A 22,409-nucleotide genomic window follows, 5' to 3' on the forward strand; every position below is an offset into this window, starting at 1 on the left:
CTTAAAATATCTTACATTGTATTAAACCTCTTAATTATAATAAATCCAATATAATTAATAATAAAATTAATAACTGGTCTGCCCTTCAATTGTTAATATTTTAAACAATAATTACAATACTTAATAACCAGACTTTTAAAATGTGATCAAATAATTGAATAGTTATAGAAAGTTATGATTTAGTGACAAATGGTTTATAAGTTTTTCCTTGAGATCTGAGAAAGTCTATTGTCTGCTATTGAATAACAATTATATGTACCTTAAAGTTGACATTAAATTAATAAATAATTTTCATCACAAACAATGAAACATTTCATTGCCAACAAAAAATCAATAATTGATAGTAATTTAAAGTGTTTTACACACAAATTACACACAAAATCAGTGAATGTCTCGGTTCGGTGCCATTTGTTGTATGGTTTTCATTATCACAAATCCAGTTGTTGTGTCCATTATATTTCACATCACGTCTAATGCTATTTTCACACATTATTTGCTATTCATTTCATAACTTATATCAAATGATTCATTCAATTTTCTTAAATTACAACAAATAGGTTACTCTACTTTTAAACATTATATAAAAACTTCAAATAACTGTACAAATGATGAGACGGTGACATTTGTTCAATTATTGACTATTTTATCACATTTGAAGTATAAATTGCTATATGTTTTTATACTTAATATGAAACTATATTAAAACATTAAAACAACCATTTATTTAAACATAAAAATCATTATTTGCTATTATTTTAATGTAATAATTATAGTACAGTATATAAAATGTATGTATTAAATGTGCTAATAATAAATACAATGTTCCAGTTATCCTAATTTAATATCAATACTATTTTTAAAATATTTATGTTATCAATAGACAAATCAAACATATTATTAAATATATCGATAATTATTGACACAAATGAACAAACAATTTTAGCAAATAAAATAAAATAATTATCGTAATAATATTCATATAATATTTAACATACAATATTTGATTATTATTATGTTAGTACTGAATGGGCAAAAAATATCGATGAAACCCATTATTAAATAAAGTCGTTGTAAAAAGTACTGCAAATTGAGTTCAGACAAACTTTTTTTGTGAAAAAAAGTTAAGGAAAGCCCATTGATTACAAGTTTTAGCAGAGTTTTCAATTTGTGAACTAAACTTTTGAATCAAAACAATGTATTAGTTTTTTGTTTGTTTGTTTGAATCTGAGCTGTCATTATAAAGTTATGATAAATCGGGAACTCATGTGATTTATAAATGAAAAAAAATATTGTTTTTATAGATATAAAAGATATGAATTGTTGTAATCAAATAGTAATTTTCATCCCTCAGTCATTGTATCCAATAGTTATGTATATATTGGTTATAATACAGTGAGTTGTGTGCAATCGCTAATGTTGTATCTGTGCGCCGGTTCTATAGCTACCAGTGCTGTAAATATTTATATTCTGAGCACAGGGTATGACTGTATGACTGTTTGAGAATAGCTTTAGTCTGCCTTATCGTCAAACCATTGAACAGTCGGTGCTTTAGGACTGGCTTTCAGTGGATAAGTATGTCATTAGTGTATGAATTTGATGTTTGATAACAACATATTATCAATGAATGCAATGATGCAAGTCTTCAAACTCGTCTTCAAACTGGTCTCTCAACTCGGGTTTCCCACTCTTGTGCTCTCAATCTTGTGCCTCACCATCGCTGTCAACAGTACTCTCGATGACCAAACCAGTGTAACCACTATTGTAGAGCTCGTGACGGCTGATGTCACTCCACCCGACATATCGGACATATCGGGCAATAGTGAGGAACGGATGACTACCGCTCAGAAGCGTATCGGACCATCACATCAACATATCCATCACATCCGTAGCCATAACAAGACAGTCAAACGATATCAAGTGGCAAAGTTTGACTTTGAACATGTGTCCACACCTTATATCATATCATTGTGGATCATAATTGTAGGTCTGGCCAAAATAGGTATGTCTTCAATACACTAACATATCATACAGTATTATATACCGGTTTAGATGACATATCTTACAGTCAAATGCTTTCACATTTTCAAAGCAAACATTATTATCATCTCATATAACAATCGCATCACTCTTTTATTAATTATTATATCATAAAAAATTGTTTGCTTTTATAGTTGTTTATAAAAACAAATTTTTAACTAAAATAATATAATATTATAAAATAAATTTATAAATAAAAAGCTTATATCAAATGATTTATAAGTTTCTATAAAAAATATATATTTGTTCTCATCTTTCAAATAAAACTCAATTTAATCTCTCTCTCTCTCTCTCTCTCTCTCTCTCTCTCTCTCTCTCTCTCTCTCTCTCTCTCTCTCTCTCTCTCTCTCTCTCTCTCTCTCTCTCTCATCAACTGTTAAGTTAGGTATAAATAATGAGATTTTCTGATTTACTTTATAAACAGTATATACTATACATATTAAAGGTCAGACAATCGCATCCCTGTGCTCTTATTGTTGCATAATATAGTAGATATTACAGTGCTTTGTAGGGGAGGAAAGTTAAAGTGAATATTTGTAGACTTAATTGTAAAACATTGTAAACTTTGAAAGCATTAGTTCAGTGCCTCTACTGGTCTATAAAAAGATCACTTTCTCTATAATACATAACAAAACCTTCAAATATTTTTCTCAACAAATGACGGCTTTTCTCTACAAAAAAAATTAAATCAAAACTTTGTATTATTTAATAACAAATTATATTTTAATTAAATAAATTTAATTGAGAACTAAGATAATTAATTTATTAAATACTGTAAGATTTTATTAGATAAGATTACATTATTTTATTATTTATTTTTATTATTTATATATTTTACAGATTATATCAAAAATAAAAATAATATCTTAAAGCAATAATTAAATTCTAGGTCTTAATTTCTAATAATATTTATGATATAATTAATTGAAATATTAATGAAAATAACGAATTTATAATATAATTTATTGAACATCACTTTAGGTCTGAATATTAATACAATTAATTTTTATATTGTATCATATATTGTATTTATTATTAAATATTAAACAATTTATATAAATAATTGATTAAAATCCTTGTGAAGTGTGTATAAAAAATAATGTATAAATTATTGATATTACATGAAGGAAATATTATATTGATATCTATTATATAGTTTACAATTAATTAGTACCTTAAGGTAAACCCTATAATTATTTTTGTTTATAAATACACAAAACTTTATTCAATTAAAATAAATGTTTGCAGAGGTAATTGTTTAGTAAATAAAAAATGTATATCAAAATATTTTTGTTATTGAATTATAAGCATTTGATATTATAGTACCTTAATAAACATATATCAATTTTAGATACAGTATTTTTAAAAATACATATTTATATTTATAATTATTTACATTTTCTCACAAATTAATTTTTTATCTGTACTATAACTTAGAATACACTTTAGATATTAAATAATCGATTAAAATAATTAGTTAATTTTCGAAACATCCAGGCAATTTTCTACAATTTACAATATATTATAATTATTAATACAAACAATGATAAACTATAACGCTAAATTTATTTTATACATGTATAGTTTAGTATATTGTTAGGTAAATATTAAATTTAATATTATTTTTGATTCACTAGAATATAAATTTGGTATAACATTATAATGAGAAAAATGATATACAGGTTTAAAATATGTTATACTGTATATAATAGATAGTATTGTATAATATTACACAATACAGTAATATTACTAATATTAATGTTATAGTTATTGTTTGTCTTATGATATTTTGAATGTAACCATAACTCCGACATTTGAAGGTTTGCTTTTTCTTTATATAGTTTTGTAAACGTCACACAAATACACAATACTATCGAAATTTTATTTAAATTTTTGATATCTGATATTATAATTAATCGAAAGCGTATTACAATATGTTTATTTACTTTATATTATTATGAATAATAAATAATTATTTAAATAAACATTTTTTAATTTAATCTATTCTATACTTAATAGTAAAGTATTATAAATAAATTCTTGAAACAAATAAAGTAATTTCAAAATTATTTAGATATAAAATATTAGTATAGTATAAACACTTTAATTATAAAACTAGTTATGAATAACATCAACCAGTTATCACTATTGGTTATATGATAATTATAAATAAATCTTAATTTATAAAAATTAAAACAAAATGTAGTTTTGAAAATAGTTTCAAAAGCTTTTTAAAAAATACTAAAAATAATTTCAAACTAAAATCTTTGTAATAAAATCTATAATCAAATAATGACAAAAATATAACAAATTGTAAATATAGCGGACGTTAAACAATCGGAACTGAGTTTTAGTCAAAACTAAACTGTCGTTCAGTTAATAAATGTTTGATATATTTATATTTCACTGTTTAACGCCTTATTAAGTGAAATATTATATTGTTTTGTATAATACAGTATAATAAATAAATTTATATATATCTCAAAATTGAGTTATTGCTATTGCAGGCAACAAGTAATACGGTATGGCTATAGTAGACAAAATTAGATTAAATATCTTTAAGATAATATAGTATTAATCCAATATTGTGTGAATACTTTTTATATATTATATTATTTAATTAAGAGTTTATATTAAGATAAACAACATAATAAAAAACACAATTTTAATGTACATATTTGTTATTTAATAAAATTTGTTATTTGTAATAAAAATAATTTGACAAAGTGTTCAAATTTATTTATAAATTTGTAGTTAACATAAAATATGTTTACTCAATGGTTTGGGTCAATCTATGGTATTTATGCTCCGATACCCTCTAAAACTATAATAACATTAACATAGCTTATTAATTATTATTATTACTAATTTGAATAAATTTTGTTTTTTAAATTAATAATTTTTTTAACGTTGAAAATAAATAATTTTACAAAAATTAAAATAATAACAGTAATTTTATCTTTAATAAGGAAATACCATATAAAAAACTATATAATTGTTGTAATGATTCAGCACTCAATTATATAATAGATTTTTAATATAATTTTAAAGGAAACATATATTTCATTTGAAATAAAGATTATTATAAATAATATAATGGATACATACTGTATATATATTACATATTATATATATATACTAATACTGTATATATAATAAGTTGTCAAACATATTGTATAATAGCCTTAATTTTTTCAAATCATTAAACATTTTTTTGTGTTATATTTTTGTCATTAAAGAAGAAAATTTGTTGAATTTATCAGAAAAATTAATTTCAATATAAATAAAATATATGTTTTTATAATAAACATAAAAACCCCAAAATAGTTCTGCGATATAAAATAAACAGTATTTTGAAATTAAAATAATATTTAATTAACAACTGTTAGATTTGTTTACATTTTCAAAAATAATATTTTTTAAATATAATTTTTCAATTAAACCCAAATAACATTATAAACATTAAGATAAAATCAATATTAAATAAATAATTGTATGCTTCATCTCATACATTGACTTTTTTTATAAAACATATTAATTATAAAATAAATTTATATTTTAAATATACTCTACGTGATTAAATAAATAAATATAAAATGTGAAAATTAGTTTTTGGAAATTATAATTTATAGAAAATAATTTTTTTCCTTATTTTCTAATATTTACCCCATTTTGATAAAACCTAATTCTAAAAATTAGTTTTTTTGTCATGAATTTGGATCAAAATAGATAATAAATTTCAGTCAATACGTGATTTTTAATTAAATTAAATGACAAATATTTGAAGCAAAGCGATGACACATTCATATAATCAAATGATTTGTAAATATATTCATCACTAGTTAATCAGTATTTATTTTTATCAATTGTTGTCAATTGAAAAATTTAAGAGTCAAAACATTTATTACTTAATGATATTTATCTGTAGTTTATTTTTAATAAATTTTTATAACAAATATACAATATATGGTAATGAAATTGTAACATTTAATGAAAAATAATTATTAATTTATTATTGAAAATAGTTAGAATGGTATAAAAATTGTTTTTTTAATAATACATATCTTTATAAATAAAATGTTTACTATAAATACATTAAATTATTAAATAGTTTTAATATTTAATTTATAACAACATTATAGGTTTTTAATATAATTTTGATAAAAACTATTTTCAGCAAATATTAATAAAATTCGTATCACATATTTACTAATTTATTTCAAATTTATAATATAAATAAAAAACCTCATCAATAGATTAAAACTAAATGTTAAATTATTAACTATTACATCAAATTTACAGTATTATTAAATTATTGATAAGTTCTATAAAATGTCAATTTTTATTTTATTTTGAATTCGTGTAAAATGTTAAAACTAATGGTAAAACTTAGTTATTTAGTTTTTATATTAATATTTTATCAATGATTTAATGTATTCAAAATTATAGTTATTTTGATTATTGAACTCAAAGCTAATTACTGGACACGAGTTATATCAGTACACTTAACAATAAATAAATATATGATAATTTTATTGATTTTATTTAATATCAATAATTATCATCAATAGTACAATCTCTGGTATTATCATTGATATGTCACTCACTGTCTGTCTAATGACCAACTGTTATACAATTTAATACAATTTAATACAATGGACTCAATTTAATAATATATAATATTAATGTTTGACTAATATTAATTTAAAGCAAAAATAAAATCAGTTACATTAATTAATATTGCAATTTTACAATAATACATTATGTTTGTAAAATATCAACTATAGTTTTTTTCACTTTTTCATAATTTGTATTTGTTTTTTTTAATTAAATATATATATTATTTTAAAAGTAAATACTGATATACAATTCGACAGCACTGTAAATATAATGTAATTTTACTTTTATATTTTATTATGTTAAATACAAAAAAAAATTAAATACTGCTTTTTAAAAATAATGTACAAATATCATATTAAACATTATCATTAGTATGGTATAAACTATACATTACTGTATATTGTATTTAATTTCTGATAACGTTTTTTAAAATTTTCATTGATTTAAATTGAAAATATATGTTAAATAAATATTTTATTTTCTAATTATCATAAATACATATAATTTTATAAATTTTTGAAGTTCATAATATACGTAAAATAGCAGATTTGATTATACTAAAGATTAAAAGTAGTGAAATTATAAAATATTAATAGAAATCTAATTGTAATTTAACAATAAAATGAGCATGTACAATTTAATGAGTTTCTTTTATATTTTCAACAATAATCATACTATAGATGTTTTCTTAGACATAATTTAAATACTTATTCACATTATATGTTCATATATTACTTCAATGTTACTAAAAATTTATTTTTTGGTATTATTGTAATACTTGTTCATTAGATTATATTTATTTTTATTATCACTTAAAAATCAATAATATTGCATTGAAAGTAAAAGTAATGTTTATTTATTATTTAAAATAAAAGTATACACAGAATAGCATATAATGAAAAAATATAGATGAAAATTGTTGTTATCCTTGAATGTGATTCAATATACTATTAGAAAATCTTTATAATACTTTAACATTTTCAATGTTTTATTTTTTGTTATTAATTTAAAATCTTTAATTTAAAGGCAACTAATCAACTCATGATAATCATATATTTATATATCATTAAAAGCAATTGAAGCATATTTAGCACAATTGTCTTATTTAATGCTAAATAAATCATAATTAACTACCCATGATAATTTATTCAAATATTTATCAAAATACTTGTCAAAGTATTGCATTTTAGTTGTTATACTTATTTTTTAGTGAGCAAACAAATAACGATATATTTGAAAAACATTATTTTTAGTAAAGTGAGTGACCATTGATGGCTTATAATAAAAATGGTCAAAATGTTGCCGCAAAATGTTAACTTAAGTAAAATTATATCACTGATAACAATGATAAAAATATTATTAATTAAATCTCATACAATACATAATATTTTGATAAATATTTGAATAAATTATCATGGGTAGTTTCTAAGAAATTTAATTTTTAGAATGTAACAAGGCAAAACATTTTATGTATAATATATTAGGAATTTAGTATAGATATGATATATAAATATTTCTGTTTAGATATAATATTAAAATAATTTATAGATTATAATTAATGAATTGTCAATACATTGTAATTTAATTAATTAAATACAAAGTTAATAATATACAAAGTATTAATTTATAAAATACTAAACAATACTAATTATAAACTAATTATTTTTGAAAAATAGGTTTTCATGTGACACCAAAATTATCGTCATTATGTCCAGAATCTGTGGTTTTGATGATATTAGGCGTAATAATTGGTTTAATAATGTTTTTTGCCGGCATTCCCGACGATAAGTTGCAGCCATTGACACCCAACCTATTCTTCCTCTATATGTTACCCCCAATAGTGATGGACGCCGGCTATCATATGCCTAACCGATTATTTTTTGATAATTTAATATCAATATTGCTTTACGCCGTTATCGGCACCGTTTGGAATGCCTTAGCCATCGGTAGAAACAAATTATTATTAATAAATTTATTTATTTTTAATTTATATTTATAGGGCTTTCACTTTATGGTTGTGCACAATTTGGTATTTTTGGTGAACCCATACCTTTATTAGATATTTTGTTATTTAGGTAAATTTTAATTTATATTTATATATTTTCTAACAGTATATTTTTATTAATAAACATAATTTTATTTACTATAATTATTTTTATAGTAATTTATATTTTTTATAACTTTTTATTATACGATAAATACTTTATTAAATATGTATTATAAATTGATCTAAATTTTTGGATCAATACATTGAGCTTATAGAGTATTTATGATAAAAATTTATTATACACTCTATGATCTATAACTAAAATATTGTTATTTATGGTTAATTTATATTTGAGTAGGAATTTTTAAATTATAATTAAAAAACATTTAAGATTTTAAAAATAAACAATTAGTTTAATACCATATTATAATAATTACCGTAATTGTAATAATCAGTTTTTAAAATACAATATATTCTAAGATTATCTATAACTAAATAATCAACATTACGGGATTTCTCTAATTTTATTTGATTATCGAAAAACTAGAAATTAAATACTAATAAAAATATGATAAACTTTTTATATTATTTTGTAATACTATTATATAAATATATATTAAATAATAAAACTAAATATAATTAAAAATACAGGTATAATAATATACTTATTATTTTTGTAATTTTAAAAGTATACGTTAAATAATTTGTGAACAAGTTATTATATTAAACATTTTATTTATTTCTCAATTTCATTATTAAATTTAATATTTAATATTTTTGAATTATTTCAATAAAAAAAAATAAAATTACATAATAGTGGAAATAATAGATATAAAAAAATTCAGATATTTTTTTCAAATTGAGTTCCAGTTTTGAAGCATTGTTTTGTTGAATTTATCAAAACATTTACATAATTATAGTTAAATAAAACACATTTGATGGCACATATGCTCATCAAAATTATTGTCCAAGGATTGTGTCAATGACTATTGACTAATAAAATATTTATATAAAAATAATAATTTAGAAGCAAATGTATTATATAAATATAAATATATTTAAATTTAGTTCAACGGTGTCAGCCGTGGATCCGGTGGCTGTGTTAGCCGTATTTGAAGAAATTCACGTCAATGAAGTGCTTTATATTCTCGGTATATATAAAAAAATATTTGCAAACTATCAGACAATCAAAAAAATTATTTAATTATTAAATTATCAAAATTTAGTTTTTGGCGAATCATTGCTTAATGATGCGGTCACTGTTGTAAGTGATTGAAGCAATTATTTATAAATGGATACACAATATAAACATATATTACTATTATTTAGGTATTATATCACATGTTTGAAGGCTACGCTGAGATGGCCTATGAGGACGGTATTGAAAGTGTTTTGGCGATTGACTACTTTGCGGGCGTCGCCTCTTTTTTTGTCATATCTTTGGGTGGAACAGCTATGGGTGTCATTTGGGGATTTTTGGCCGCCTTTGTCTCCCGATTCACACATCACGTCAAGATTATTGAACCAATCTTTGTCTTTGTTATGGCTTACTTAGCATATCTTTCTGCAGAAATGTTTCATTTATCAGGAATTTTGAGGTAAGAATTGAAAGAATATTTTTATAAATTAATAAAAACATTATTCTCAAGATATTATAACATATAATAATTATATATCATTAATGATTATGAATGACATTTAGTAAAAAATATTTATATTTATTTTATTTGAAGAATATATTGTATTTTAATAACTAATAATAAATTCAAACAAAGAATCGATTGATTACATAAAATTTTGTTTATAACTCAAAATATAATGATATCTATTACAAAATTTTACATTTATGAAATATTATATATTGATTTATATCGAATAATAGATATGAAACTATAAAAAAGTTTGTTTTGATATAATTATTTTGTGTACTGTATATCAAAAATTGCTAAAATACTGTACATTTTATAATACTATATTATCAATGATAGTTTATAAGATAGTTATACAGTATTATTTAATGTTTTGATAATAAACCTTTTATTTATTTATATTTTATATATTAATATATGTTATCATAAGTTTTTTTTACAAGATATCATTCTTTTAAATATTTTTATGATAATTATTATAGTATAGCTGTTATTGAACTCATTTCCAATATAACAATAATAAACATTATCAAAATGTCAAATACATATATAGTTATATAATACTGTATGTTATGATTACTAATGGATTTGCATTTTTAAATACCCTTTTAAAAACTTTTAGCTAAAACATATAATACGGTACTTGTATTTGAAATAAAATAACATTGAATGCCATGTATTAATTAATATGAGTACTCTTAATTAAAATCAATAAACACTGTTTGTCCTCAATTTTATCAAATATCTAACAAATAATTAATATTTTAGGTGAAACTAAAATACATATAAAATTAGTGGTTTTATTTAGATTTTAGTGATTTTATCATAGCTGTATGTTTTTGATAGTATATAAATTTATATATATTATAATAAATATATTATTGAGATTTTCATGAAAATACATTTACATGTATTATATGATAATAAGTAAATCAAAAGCTAAACGATGCAAATATTAACAAAATATTATAATTTGGGTTTTGTAAAAAACTAAAGTAAACATTTATTTTATACACGGATTAATTTACTAACATTTAAAAGTAATGCATTATTAAAACTGTTTGTCATTTTATATTTGAACGCTTCAATGCTAAACAAGTTTAATCGATTGCTTATATATTTATATAATATTTATATAAATTCTTTATTAAATCAATAATTTAATGCTATTTTAGTAAAACCGTTAATCATAATAAAAGTTATATAAATTATATATATATGTATTAACAATGAATATTTATTACCGTATATATTTTTCATTATAAAATAATATATAGTTTAACATAATTTATAAAATACAAATTAATAGCTTAGAAAATTTTGATGGTTATTAATTAACAATATATATATAATTTAATAATTGTTGTTAAAATTTATACAATTTCAAGCTTAACCTTCTGTGGTATAACAATGAAGAATTATGTGGAGGAGAATATCACACAGAAATCGCACACAACATTGAAGTATGCGATGAAAATGCTGGCGAATTCATCGGAAGCCATAATCTTTGTATTTCTTGGTGTTTGTACTGTTAATGACAATCACAAGTGGAACACACCGTTTGTTGTCTTAACCATAGTTTTTTGTCTCGTCTACAGAACCATAGGTTTGTATATCAATTATCTCAACAAATAGCATACATTTCAGACAATTTTCATTATAAATTGTCATTTATTTCATTATAATTTACTTTTAGGAACAATTGTATTGACATCGATGGCCAATAAATTTCGTTTGCATCGACTTAATAGAGTCGAACAGTTTATTATGGCTTATGGAGGTCTGAGAGGTGCCGTTGCCTTTGCACTGATACTAGTAATCAATAATGAAATAATTCACGCGAGAGAAATGTTTGTCACTACCATTATAGCGGTCGTCTATTTCACTGTTTTTCTACAGGGTTTGCATCGATTTAATCAAATATTTTCTAATCAATTATAACTTTTACTAATATATAGACTAAAATTTATAGGTATGACTGTCGGAAGTCTAGTAAAACTGTTGAATGTTCCCCGCGCTAACAAACGGGAACTCACAATGAATGAGCGCATACATACTCGGGTAGGACTTTACAAATCATTAATCATTAATCAACAATCATTTAGTTATTTTATAATTAGGTTTTTGTTATGTTATTTTAATAGTTTTTTTTATAAATAGAAACAATATTGATGATCATTATTAAATCTTAAGTGTAATTTACAGAATAGCTTCAATATATCTAAAAGTATAGTATTAAAAATATATTTATAGTATTATAGAAATTGACAATAAGTGTGAAATTTACATTTTATTCAATATATTCACTAAATTGTTTTAACTATCAATAATAATAATAATAATAATTACTTGTATAGATCTAAACTAGCAATATTGTAATTACCGGTAATTTACATAAAATTAGTCCATTAACAAGCAAATAGTTGCATCAGTTATTAATCAATGTTATAAAAACATTAAAACTAAATTAATATTTTCATTAGTAAACTCAATAGTATTTTGGTTAATAAAAATATTTAAAATTAAATTTATTGATACATTTAGCTAATGGATCACTTGATGGCTGGAGTTGAAGACATATCAGGAATGATGATCGGGAACTATAAGCTCAGAGATAAGTATGTCTATTGATTAATGTAATCCAATGAATAAATAAATCAATTAATTAATTGCTATGTTATTAGGTTTCGTCACTTTAATAACAATTATCTTCGGGTTTGGCTTTTGAAGGACAGTAAAGAAATGGGTAATTCTTCGCGAAAGATATTCGAGACCTGTTCTAAACTCAATCTTCAGGAAGCACTCAATATAGTGAATAAACAAAATTTATATTTGAATACTACGAACGCCGGTAATAATAACTTCTTGAGTCCCGATAAGTCATTGTCTGCGCTGTTCCGGACCTACACTCAGACTAATTTATCTAATTTGGCCACCGATGACGTGTCCGACACCTCTCCATCGACAGGCATTCCTATGGAGCCAAACAATGGCTTTAACTTTGATATCGCAAACTTAGCGTACAGTCCGAGTAATAAAGATTTAGCCGACGCTGAGATTCATCATATTCTTAACGATGCGATGTTTAAACCAATTAAAAAGGTTTTTAATTATTATACTGTATTTCAATCTCTTAATAATCAGTTATTTTAATTAATAGGTTCGTCGCTATAGTCGTAGTGATGTCTTAGAGCCGCCATCAACACACCCACCGTTTCAACACCAGATCCGGATGCAGATCAGACATCTGGTTAGTCAACAACAACACAAACGAAAGCGAAAGAAAGTGCAAAAGACAGACAACAACTCAATGTCACCAATGACTCCACCGAATGGACTCTTGTCTGTCAATAAAGATATGTTTCGTAAGTTATCATTAATGTCGAAATCTTTTTACAATATCTCAATAAATCAATTTTCAAACCATCAGTGAATCCAAATACACAAAATATATTACACAAGTCCTCCGACAACGACACCGAAGATCGAGGCATTGAATTTATAGCCAAAAAACGGTCTCCAGAGTCGACGCCGTCACCAAAAGATGATCGCAAACAGACATTACCTCCGCCGGCGACGGCTACTGAAGCACAACTTCCGTGGAGAAGAGATAGCGAAACAAATGAAGAGACATCGAAACAAGTGATTCGTCAGGAAGAGTTCCCGCCGTGGATTGATAACAAAGATTATATACCACAATATGCTTCACCGACTAACACATATTTGGGAAAATTATCACAAAACAACTCTCAGACCACCGACTTCAACAGTTCTCCCGCAAACACACGCACACCGACCCTATACGAGATATTTACTATCGATGAAAGCCGAGAGAATGGTCGCAGCGATTCGGGATCGAGTCAGGGATCACGAGATTGTAAAGAACCCAAAGTGACTGAAAGTCACACAAACGAAGGCATCACTAGAGGTCGGTTCCACTGTACGAGTGCTACATCTGATGGACAAAATCAAGAGGATATTAAGACTTTAAGTAGTCCAACAACTGTTGCCATTAACTTAGGCTTTGAATCGGATGACGACTCGGATAATAAACATATGATTTATAAGTTATAGTAGTTTTGAAATTAAATTTTTATTAATATTACAAATGTTATCATATTTTCATACAATGTTAAACATATCATTGAAATTAAATAAACTTAAATAAAGTTAATACTCGTATAAAATATGATTTAAATAAAAGATTAGACATATATGAAAAACGGCTCATTTGGTCATTGAATTGATTGGCCCTAAAAAGGGCCGTTTGTTTGATGAGTGGACCGCGTGTTTAACCTCCGAAACCATAGAGAGTACGTCCCTGTCGTTTCAAAGCATAGACCACATCCATAGCGGTTACAGTCTTTCTCTTTGCGTGCTCTGTATAAGTGACGGCGTCTCGGATGACATTCTCGAGGAATACTTTGAGTACACCTCTGGTCTCTTCGTAGATCAATCCAGAGATACGCTTAACACCACCTCTTCGGGCTAAACGACGGATGGCTGGCTTTGTGATACCCTGGATGTTGTCTCTCAACACTTTTCGATGTCGTTTTGCGCCTCCTTTTCCCAAACCTTTGCCTCCTTTTCCTCGTCCGGACATTTTGACTGATTATACGATTTGTTTACAACAAAAATAAACAATAATTCAAATCAAGAGATAAAACTCAAGTGAAGTGATTGTCGTTTTAGTCCAACTTATATACTCAATAACACAGACTATACGTGGACTCACTCACTCTCATTGGATATTCATTTAACACTAGAAAGTGTGTTGAATCAGTTGACTCACACATTCAATCCCATAGCCAATCAAATGTATGGAAATATTTCAATTGTTTGACAACCAATCAAATGTATGAATGCATTGTTTGGCGCAAACAGTGTGTCTGTGAGGGTATAAAAGTGGACACAAATAGCGCTCAAAATCACAGTCTATTTGAAACTTTCATTTGATTCACAACTTTATTGTTAGACTTAAAACAAATCTAAAGCAATGGCCCGAACCAAACAAACTGCTCGTAAATCAACCGGTGGTAAAGCTCCCCGAAAACAATTGGCCACCAAAGCTGCCCGCAAGTCGGCGCCGGCCACCGGAGGTGTGAAGAAACCCCATCGTTATAGGCCCGGAACTGTCGCTCTCCGAGAGATCCGTCGGTACCAAAAGTCAACTGAATTGTTGATCCGAAAGCTGCCGTTCCAGCGATTAGTCCGTGAGATCGCTCAGGACTTCAAGACTGACCTCCGTTTCCAGTCATCGGCTGTTATGGCACTTCAAGAGGCATCTGAGGCTTATTTGGTCGGTCTCTTTGAAGACACCAATCTGTGCGCTATTCACGCCAAGAGAGTGACAATTATGCCGAAAGACATCCAATTGGCGCGTCGTATCCGAGGAGAGAGAGCTTAAGTTTGCCGACAACTATCTCATTGACAACAAACGGCCCTTTTTAGGGCCAATACATATATATGTCTTAAAGGACAGACATTTTGTCTCATTTATTCATATTTTAGTTTTATTTTTATCAATAAAAGTATTTTATAATTCAATATCACACCAATCGGTATCAATTGTTATAATATTTATAATCTATTTTTTTTTAATTTAAATTATATATTTTAATATACACTATAATAACTCATTTCTATAATTATGATTAGTATTAACTAAAATACTAAATGTCAATCAAACAATTAACATTTTATATTTTAAACATTTTTACCTAATTTTTATCTAATATTAAATTTAATTTATATGCATATAAATCCAATACAATAATCATAATAAAATCATAAACACATACAATCACTATATCATACGTTAGAAAAGGTAGTTATTATGAATTGATGAGTCGATTATAGCTTAATATGATTAAGATATGCCTTAAATGACAATTAAAACACAAATAAATTCATATAAATATTAATGATTTTATTACCACAAAAATTAAATTAAAAATATAGCATAAATTAAACAAATGATATTATGAGTCAGTCCTTAAAGTCATAGATGTATTGGCCCTAAAAAGGGCCGTTTGTTTCAAATGGGCGACTATTACACCATTTAAGCCTTCTTCTCGGTCTTCTTTGGCAAGAGAACAGCTTGAATGTTGGGTAAGACACCTCCCTGAGCGATGGTTACACCAGATAACAATTTATTCAACTCCTCGTCGTTACGAATGGCCAGTTGAAGATGTCTGGGAATGATACGAGTCTTCTTGTTATCTCTGGCGGCATTACCGGCCAACTCAAGAACCTCAGCGGCCAAGTACTCGAGGACTGCGGCCAAATACACGGGAGCGCCGGCACCAACTCGTTCAGCAAAGTTACCTATTATTAGTAGTAAACAGTAAACAATTAGTTTCAATAGTCAGTCAATCAATTTAAACACAAATTCATTACCTTTACGGAGAAGACGATGGATACGTCCGACGGGGAACTGGAGACCAGCTCTGGACGATCGGCTCTTTGCTTTACTTTTCACTTTACCTCCCTTTCCTCTGCCAGACATTGTTTATCAATAAATTTGTTGAGACTTAACGTAAAAGTAATACAATTGAGTGAATTCACTGAATGTTAGTCTAATGTTGTGTTTGTGTGCTATTTATACCCTCAAACTGGTATCCAAATCACACACCAATCACAACACAGTATATAATGTTAATACTATTTGCAATGTAATGACGCTATTGGTTAGTGCTTTAAACACCAGTTTTTGATTGGTTAGTGATTTGGACACCGCTTTGAGGGTATATAAAGAGTGAGTGAATGACTGTTGTCTTTCATTGATTGCTTTCGCTCTCAAACTCTTATATTTGTCTAAATCTAAACCAACTTTCAATTGTCATAACGTAATGCCTCCCCAACCGAGTGGTAAAGCCGTCAAAAAGGCCGGAAAAGCACAGAAGGCTGTCCGCGCCGGAGACAAGAAGAAACACCGAAAGAAGAGGAAGGAATCCTTCTCGATCTACATCTATAAGGTATTGTTGATATCTATCATATCTTTGGCGGCAATTACTTATTGTATTGTTATCTTAACACTAATAGGTCCTCAAACAAGTACATCCCGACACCGGTATCTCATCTAAGGCTATGTCAATCATGAACTCGTTTGTGAACGACATCTTTGAGCGCATTGCCGCTGAGGCCTCTCGTTTGGCTCATTATAACAAGAGATCGACAATCACTTCCCGGGAGATTCAAACTGCTGTCCGACTCCTTTTGCCCGGAGAGTTGGCCAAACACGCCGTCTCTGAGGGAACCAAAGCTGTGACAAAATACACGTCAAGCAAATAAACGGTAGTCGAAACCGATGTCGACATTCAACAAACGGCCCTTTTTAGGGCCAATCAGTTCAATGATTTATTAGGAGTTGTTTTAATCGCCATTTATTCATATTTTTTAATTCATATTTATTCCTCTTTTGATTTATTTTGTATTTTTGGATAAATTTCATTAAAAAATTCATTTCATTTGACAATTATTTGAAATTTTATTCAATCTATGGTTTTATTGACTAAATAGTAAATCTAATCTTCAATTAGCTTATTGTGAACTCTCATCAATCCTTTGAAATACTTAACAGTCTTCACTCTTAGTTCAAGAGTTGCGTCTTCATCGCAGATGAATAGACTGGACGGATGTAATTGAAAGGCAGATACAGTCCACATGTGATTAACTCCTTCTTCGATGGCTTTGTAGAGAGCAAATGCTTTGTGTTGTCCGGTAATCAAAATTAGTACCTATTTGGACATAATTGTCATAATTATAGTCATATTAACACTAATATTAAACCTCCTTAGAGTCCATAACAGTGCCGACACCGACAGTCAGAGCTTCGGTCGGCACTTTGGATAAGTCGTTACCGAAGAAGCGAGCGTTTGCTAAGATTGTGTCGTCAGCTAATGTCTTGAGCCGAGTTCTTGAAGCCAAACTAGATCCGGGCTCATTGAAAGCTATGTGACCATCGGGTCCAATACCACCAACAAAAAGTTCAATACCTCCGGAATCTTTGATAAGTTTCTCATAGCGATCGCACTCTGCCTTTAGGTCGGATGCGTTACCATCGAGTATATGAGTATTGGACGGATCAATGTCTATGTGTTTGAAGAAGTTATTCCACATAAATGAATGATAACTCTCTGGATGATCGCGAGGAATGCCTACGTATTCATCCATATTGAATGTCTTGACGTACTTGAAAGATACCGTTCCCTCCCTTAAGATATAATCAAAATAATAATAATAATAATTACAATTATAGTAATAATCCAAACCATACAAAGTAATCAATTAATTGCTTTTAATTTATATTATATTATAATGTTTATTGGATTCACTGTTGAGAATCAATTTAAGATATATTATAAGTGACTTTTGGTTCAGTTGTTTAAATAATCAATAAAATGTGTCAGCAATTGATTGAATTTAATTGCAATTTGCAAATGATATATAAATGGTTTAAAATACTTGTAAAACTCGATGAGTTTATTGTAAGTACCCAAAGGTGTGCCACCCGTTGGTAACCCCAGAGTGAAGTATCTGTCGGGTCCGGCCTTAAAGTTATTGATAGCCTTACGGATGTATTTGGCCGTCCATTCCGATACTTTGTCGTATTTGTCTAATATGATTAACTTCATTGCTATTTAATTCAATTTAATATTTTTTGGATAAATTAATTAATTGAAAACTGATTTATATTTTATAACTGCAAATGAGGTTCACTTTATAAAATGATTTACTTATAATTTATATAAAACAAGTGTTTAGTGTTTGAGATAATATCGCTATCAATGATAAGTCAATGCTATGACTGATGTTCACTAATGTTATCACAATTAAGTTTAGTTGATATGTATTTGTCTACTAATCACTTGATTTAACATCAAATCCATTACGACATTCACTTACAAATCAATGTCCATTTATTATCACTAATTATAATAACTTATGACAAATAGCACAGTTAGCATATATTTGCTCCGGTAGTCTATAGATGGCATACTGTTTGTCAACAGTTAAAGTAATGGAAAATAAAAGTTTTAAATACAGTAAATAGTTTTCAAAATATTTAATTTAACTATAATTTAATTATTAATTTAATTTACATAATATTAAATATTTTGATTGTCATGAGTCTATATTTTAATAATTTCAATTAAATGTTGAAAATAATGTATATTTTATATTCATTATAAATAATATTCTATTGATATACCAATAAATTTCTATTATCTATATTATAAATAATTAATTATATAAAAGAAATAAATAAATTCATTTTGAATAATATACATGTATTTAATATATATATATATATATATATATATATATATATATATATATATATATATATATATATATATATATTATTTATATAAAAAATGTGAATCTTTTTATTAAAGTATATATTAATGTCACAAAAATCCAGTTTATAATAAAAGTTGTCTCAATTGATAAATGATAGAAATGGTATGTAATACTTGATTGGGACTCACTGTTACTAATGTATTCATAATGTGTTAAATTGTAATTATTTCAACTAAAATATTATATTTAATTTAATAAATATAATTTTATATATTATAAAAAATATTATAATTTTGAAATATATAATACTATATGTATTCTACTTTAATATATACTTTTATACTTACTATTAGGTATTATTTGTAATATTCTTTAATCATTGTTTAAATTCAGTCTATAATAATAATATTCAATAAAAATATTTACATCTTTGTCATGAATTATTAGTTGTTAGTAATATGTTATACAGTAATGTCATTATTTAGTAAAAATAATCTATTTTTACTGATAAGATTGTTTAATTAATTAAAAATTTTATTTGAATTTACTAGTGTTTAAAAATATTTAAAAAATAATAAATTTAGTAGTAATTTTTGTAGTTTATTTCAAAATTATCTTTAATTTTTGCACCATTGATTTTAATGTGTAATGTTTTTTCTCAGTTTATTATCAAATTAATATATTTCTATAATTTTATAGCATATTTATAGATAATATTACTTTTACAAAATTATAAATACAATAAAAATTGTAAATTCTATAATGTTTAATAACTGAGTGATTTTGTTATTATTAATATCATATTAATATTACATAAATGAATAAAACACAAATTAATTGACTGATTGCTTAATAGTATAAGTGATATCACTATGTAATGCTGATAACTAAAATCAATTAACAAATCAATTATTTTATATAAATAATAGTAATCGTATAAACGATAAGTAGTAACATATAAACGATATAATATTATTTTTTTGCAAAATACAAAATTATAGTTATTATATTATAGAAATGATCAATATTATAATTATAACAAAAACATTTTTTTAATAATAATTTATGAGATGAACTTATATAATATTACTACACACCTATAAAATAATACAAATTAAATAATTTTCTTAATGTTAGAATTTATAACATTAGACATTTGATCAAAAAAAGTTATACTGATAACACTTATTGGCTAAGACTGTATTAAAGAAATTAATTTTGATACAGTATATTATATATTAAATAAATATATATCATAGAAATAAATTTTTAATTTGTAAATAATCCAAAATAGGTATTAATTAAATTATTCTGTAGTTAGTATACAAAAATATTAAAAGCATTAAAAATCACTAACTTTTTGAACTTAATTATTAAAGTCAGAAAATGTGTAGTAAATTTTATTTTTATTTATTTATAGACTATAAAAAATGACAATTAAATTTATAAATTTACTTCTAATACTTTAACTTTGTAATAATAATTGTGTGTATAGTATACTTTTACTATAAAGTTTTTTTAATAAAAAAATATAAGGATTTTAAAGTATCTTGGCAATTTAATAAAATTAACTATGCATTTTCATAATCTATAAATAATCTATAAAATTAAATAATGTCTACAAAAATATTTTGAAATATTAAGAGACACATTTTTTATTAGTTTAATCACATCATAAGCTATACTACATATAAATTATTTATTTAGTAAATTGATTCGTGAGTCCATACAATAGAGATGATACTAACATTGAACACCTAATTATACAGTATATGTCTATCGGATGTAAACTGTTTAGCATTCATTGATTTTTTATTCAAACAAAACAATAATCTCTTACAAATAGAAGACAAACTTTATATCAAATTTATATAATGTTTTTCTAAATTATCTGCCGTTTCTAAATAGTTTTAAAATAATAAAAGCGTGTATTTTATTTCAATAACTTTTATATAATTTACATTAATTGTCAAATTGTTATATTTGCCTAATATTAATATTATATTTAAGAACTTTTTTCATCCAGTTTGTCATCCAAAACAATAATATAACTTTTTAATACTCTACTTAATTGTTTGTATTTGTTTATTATTTTTAAAATTTATAGTGTTATACAATTATTTATACTATTTTAAAATTAACAAAATATATTTATTTATTTTAATTATTAAATACAAAAATGACTAATACGTTAAATTATGATTCAATTTTTATTAAATTTTTAAAAATCAAAATATTTTAATTTATATTTCATGTTTATATATTAAAAAATCATATCCTGTATTTTTAGTATTTTTAGTTGTATATCCAAATAATTAAGTGTAAAATGAATTTAATAAAGTTTATATAATTTTTAAAATAACCATTACATTTGAATCTGTAGTTTATAAAAATAAAAATTAAATGCAAACTTAGTTGGCATTCAAGTTTTTATTAATATTTTATAAAATATTTTTTAAATAATACAATATAAATAAATGATTTTAATGTTAATTTCTTTATATAAATATATATTTTTTAAAACATTAACTTTAGTTATTATACAATACATATTGTTAGAGATTTATTGGCAAAGCTATTGTGTTATAGATAGCTGTTAAGTAATGGTAAAATGCCATAAGATATTGTAAAATCATTGAAAACAATTATATAATATAAGTTAATAATAATAATAAAAATGGAAATGTGATGTTTAAGCAAACATCAAACATCTCCCGCAAAGTGTTGGTCCTGTTGTGGTACCTGTCCTGTTGGCCCACTTCCGTGTTTGCACTACTTTTTCAACATTACTATAACTTAATACATAAGCA

The 22,409-nt window shown here is 24.9% G+C and overlaps 6 protein-coding genes across 6 annotated transcripts; 3 read left to right on the forward strand and 3 right to left on the reverse strand.

The window, feature by feature from the left end:
* Positions 1-1,452: 1,452 nt before the first annotated feature.
* Positions 1,453-14,401, forward strand: LOC128959864 (Na(+)/H(+) exchanger protein 2-like). Its single transcript, XM_054305889.1, has 13 exons — positions 1,453-1,999; positions 8,334-8,603; positions 8,657-8,732; positions 9,713-9,795; positions 9,871-9,908; positions 9,974-10,242; positions 11,682-11,899; positions 11,990-12,193; positions 12,266-12,354; positions 12,838-12,911; positions 12,978-13,395; positions 13,454-13,658; positions 13,724-14,401. Exons 1-13 carry the CDS (start codon positions 1,588-1,590, stop codon positions 14,365-14,367), a joined length of 3,000 nt encoding a protein of 999 aa, XP_054161864.1. The 5' UTR covers positions 1,453-1,587; the 3' UTR covers positions 14,368-14,401.
* Positions 14,402-14,501: 100 nt separating this feature from the next.
* Positions 14,502-15,052, reverse strand: LOC128959891 (histone H4). The gene has a single exon (XM_054305920.1). The coding sequence runs from the start codon at positions 14,894-14,896 to the stop codon at positions 14,585-14,587; it is 312 nt and encodes a 103-aa protein (XP_054161895.1). The 5' UTR covers positions 14,897-15,052; the 3' UTR covers positions 14,502-14,584.
* A 136-nt stretch (positions 15,053-15,188) lies between these two features.
* LOC128959887 (histone H3) lies at positions 15,189-15,853 on the forward strand. Its single transcript, XM_054305915.1, has one exon. The coding sequence runs from the start codon at positions 15,290-15,292 to the stop codon at positions 15,698-15,700; it is 411 nt and encodes a 136-aa protein (XP_054161890.1). The 5' UTR covers positions 15,189-15,289; the 3' UTR covers positions 15,701-15,853.
* A 395-nt stretch (positions 15,854-16,248) lies between these two features.
* Positions 16,249-16,887, reverse strand: LOC128959888 (histone H2A). Its single transcript, XM_054305917.1, has 2 exons — positions 16,693-16,887; positions 16,249-16,620 (listed from the first exon to the last, which is right to left on the reverse strand). The coding sequence occupies exons 1-2, from the start codon at positions 16,799-16,801 to the stop codon at positions 16,355-16,357; spliced, it is 375 nt and encodes a 124-aa protein (XP_054161892.1). The 5' UTR covers positions 16,802-16,887; the 3' UTR covers positions 16,249-16,354.
* Positions 16,888-17,045: 158 nt separating this feature from the next.
* LOC128959890 (histone H2B) lies at positions 17,046-17,675 on the forward strand. Its single transcript, XM_054305919.1, has 2 exons — positions 17,046-17,270; positions 17,338-17,675. Exons 1-2 carry the CDS (start codon positions 17,145-17,147, stop codon positions 17,584-17,586), a joined length of 375 nt encoding a protein of 124 aa, XP_054161894.1. The 5' UTR covers positions 17,046-17,144; the 3' UTR covers positions 17,587-17,675.
* A 75-nt stretch (positions 17,676-17,750) lies between these two features.
* LOC128959881 (glucosamine-6-phosphate isomerase 1-like) lies at positions 17,751-19,228 on the reverse strand. Its single transcript, XM_054305910.1, has 3 exons — positions 18,760-19,228; positions 18,085-18,508; positions 17,751-18,032 (listed from the first exon to the last, which is right to left on the reverse strand). Exons 1-3 carry the CDS (start codon positions 18,927-18,929, stop codon positions 17,820-17,822), a joined length of 807 nt encoding a protein of 268 aa, XP_054161885.1. The 5' UTR covers positions 18,930-19,228; the 3' UTR covers positions 17,751-17,819.
* Positions 19,229-22,409: the final 3,181 nt, after the last annotated feature.

The sequence above is a fragment of the Oppia nitens genome, unplaced genomic scaffold (assembly GCF_028296485.1).
Source record: "Oppia nitens isolate AA-2021 unplaced genomic scaffold, nextdenovo-longstitch-racon4-pilon3 scaffold4_pilon_pilon_pilon, whole genome shotgun sequence".
NCBI lineage: Eukaryota > Metazoa > Arthropoda > Arachnida > Sarcoptiformes > Oppiidae > Oppia > Oppia nitens.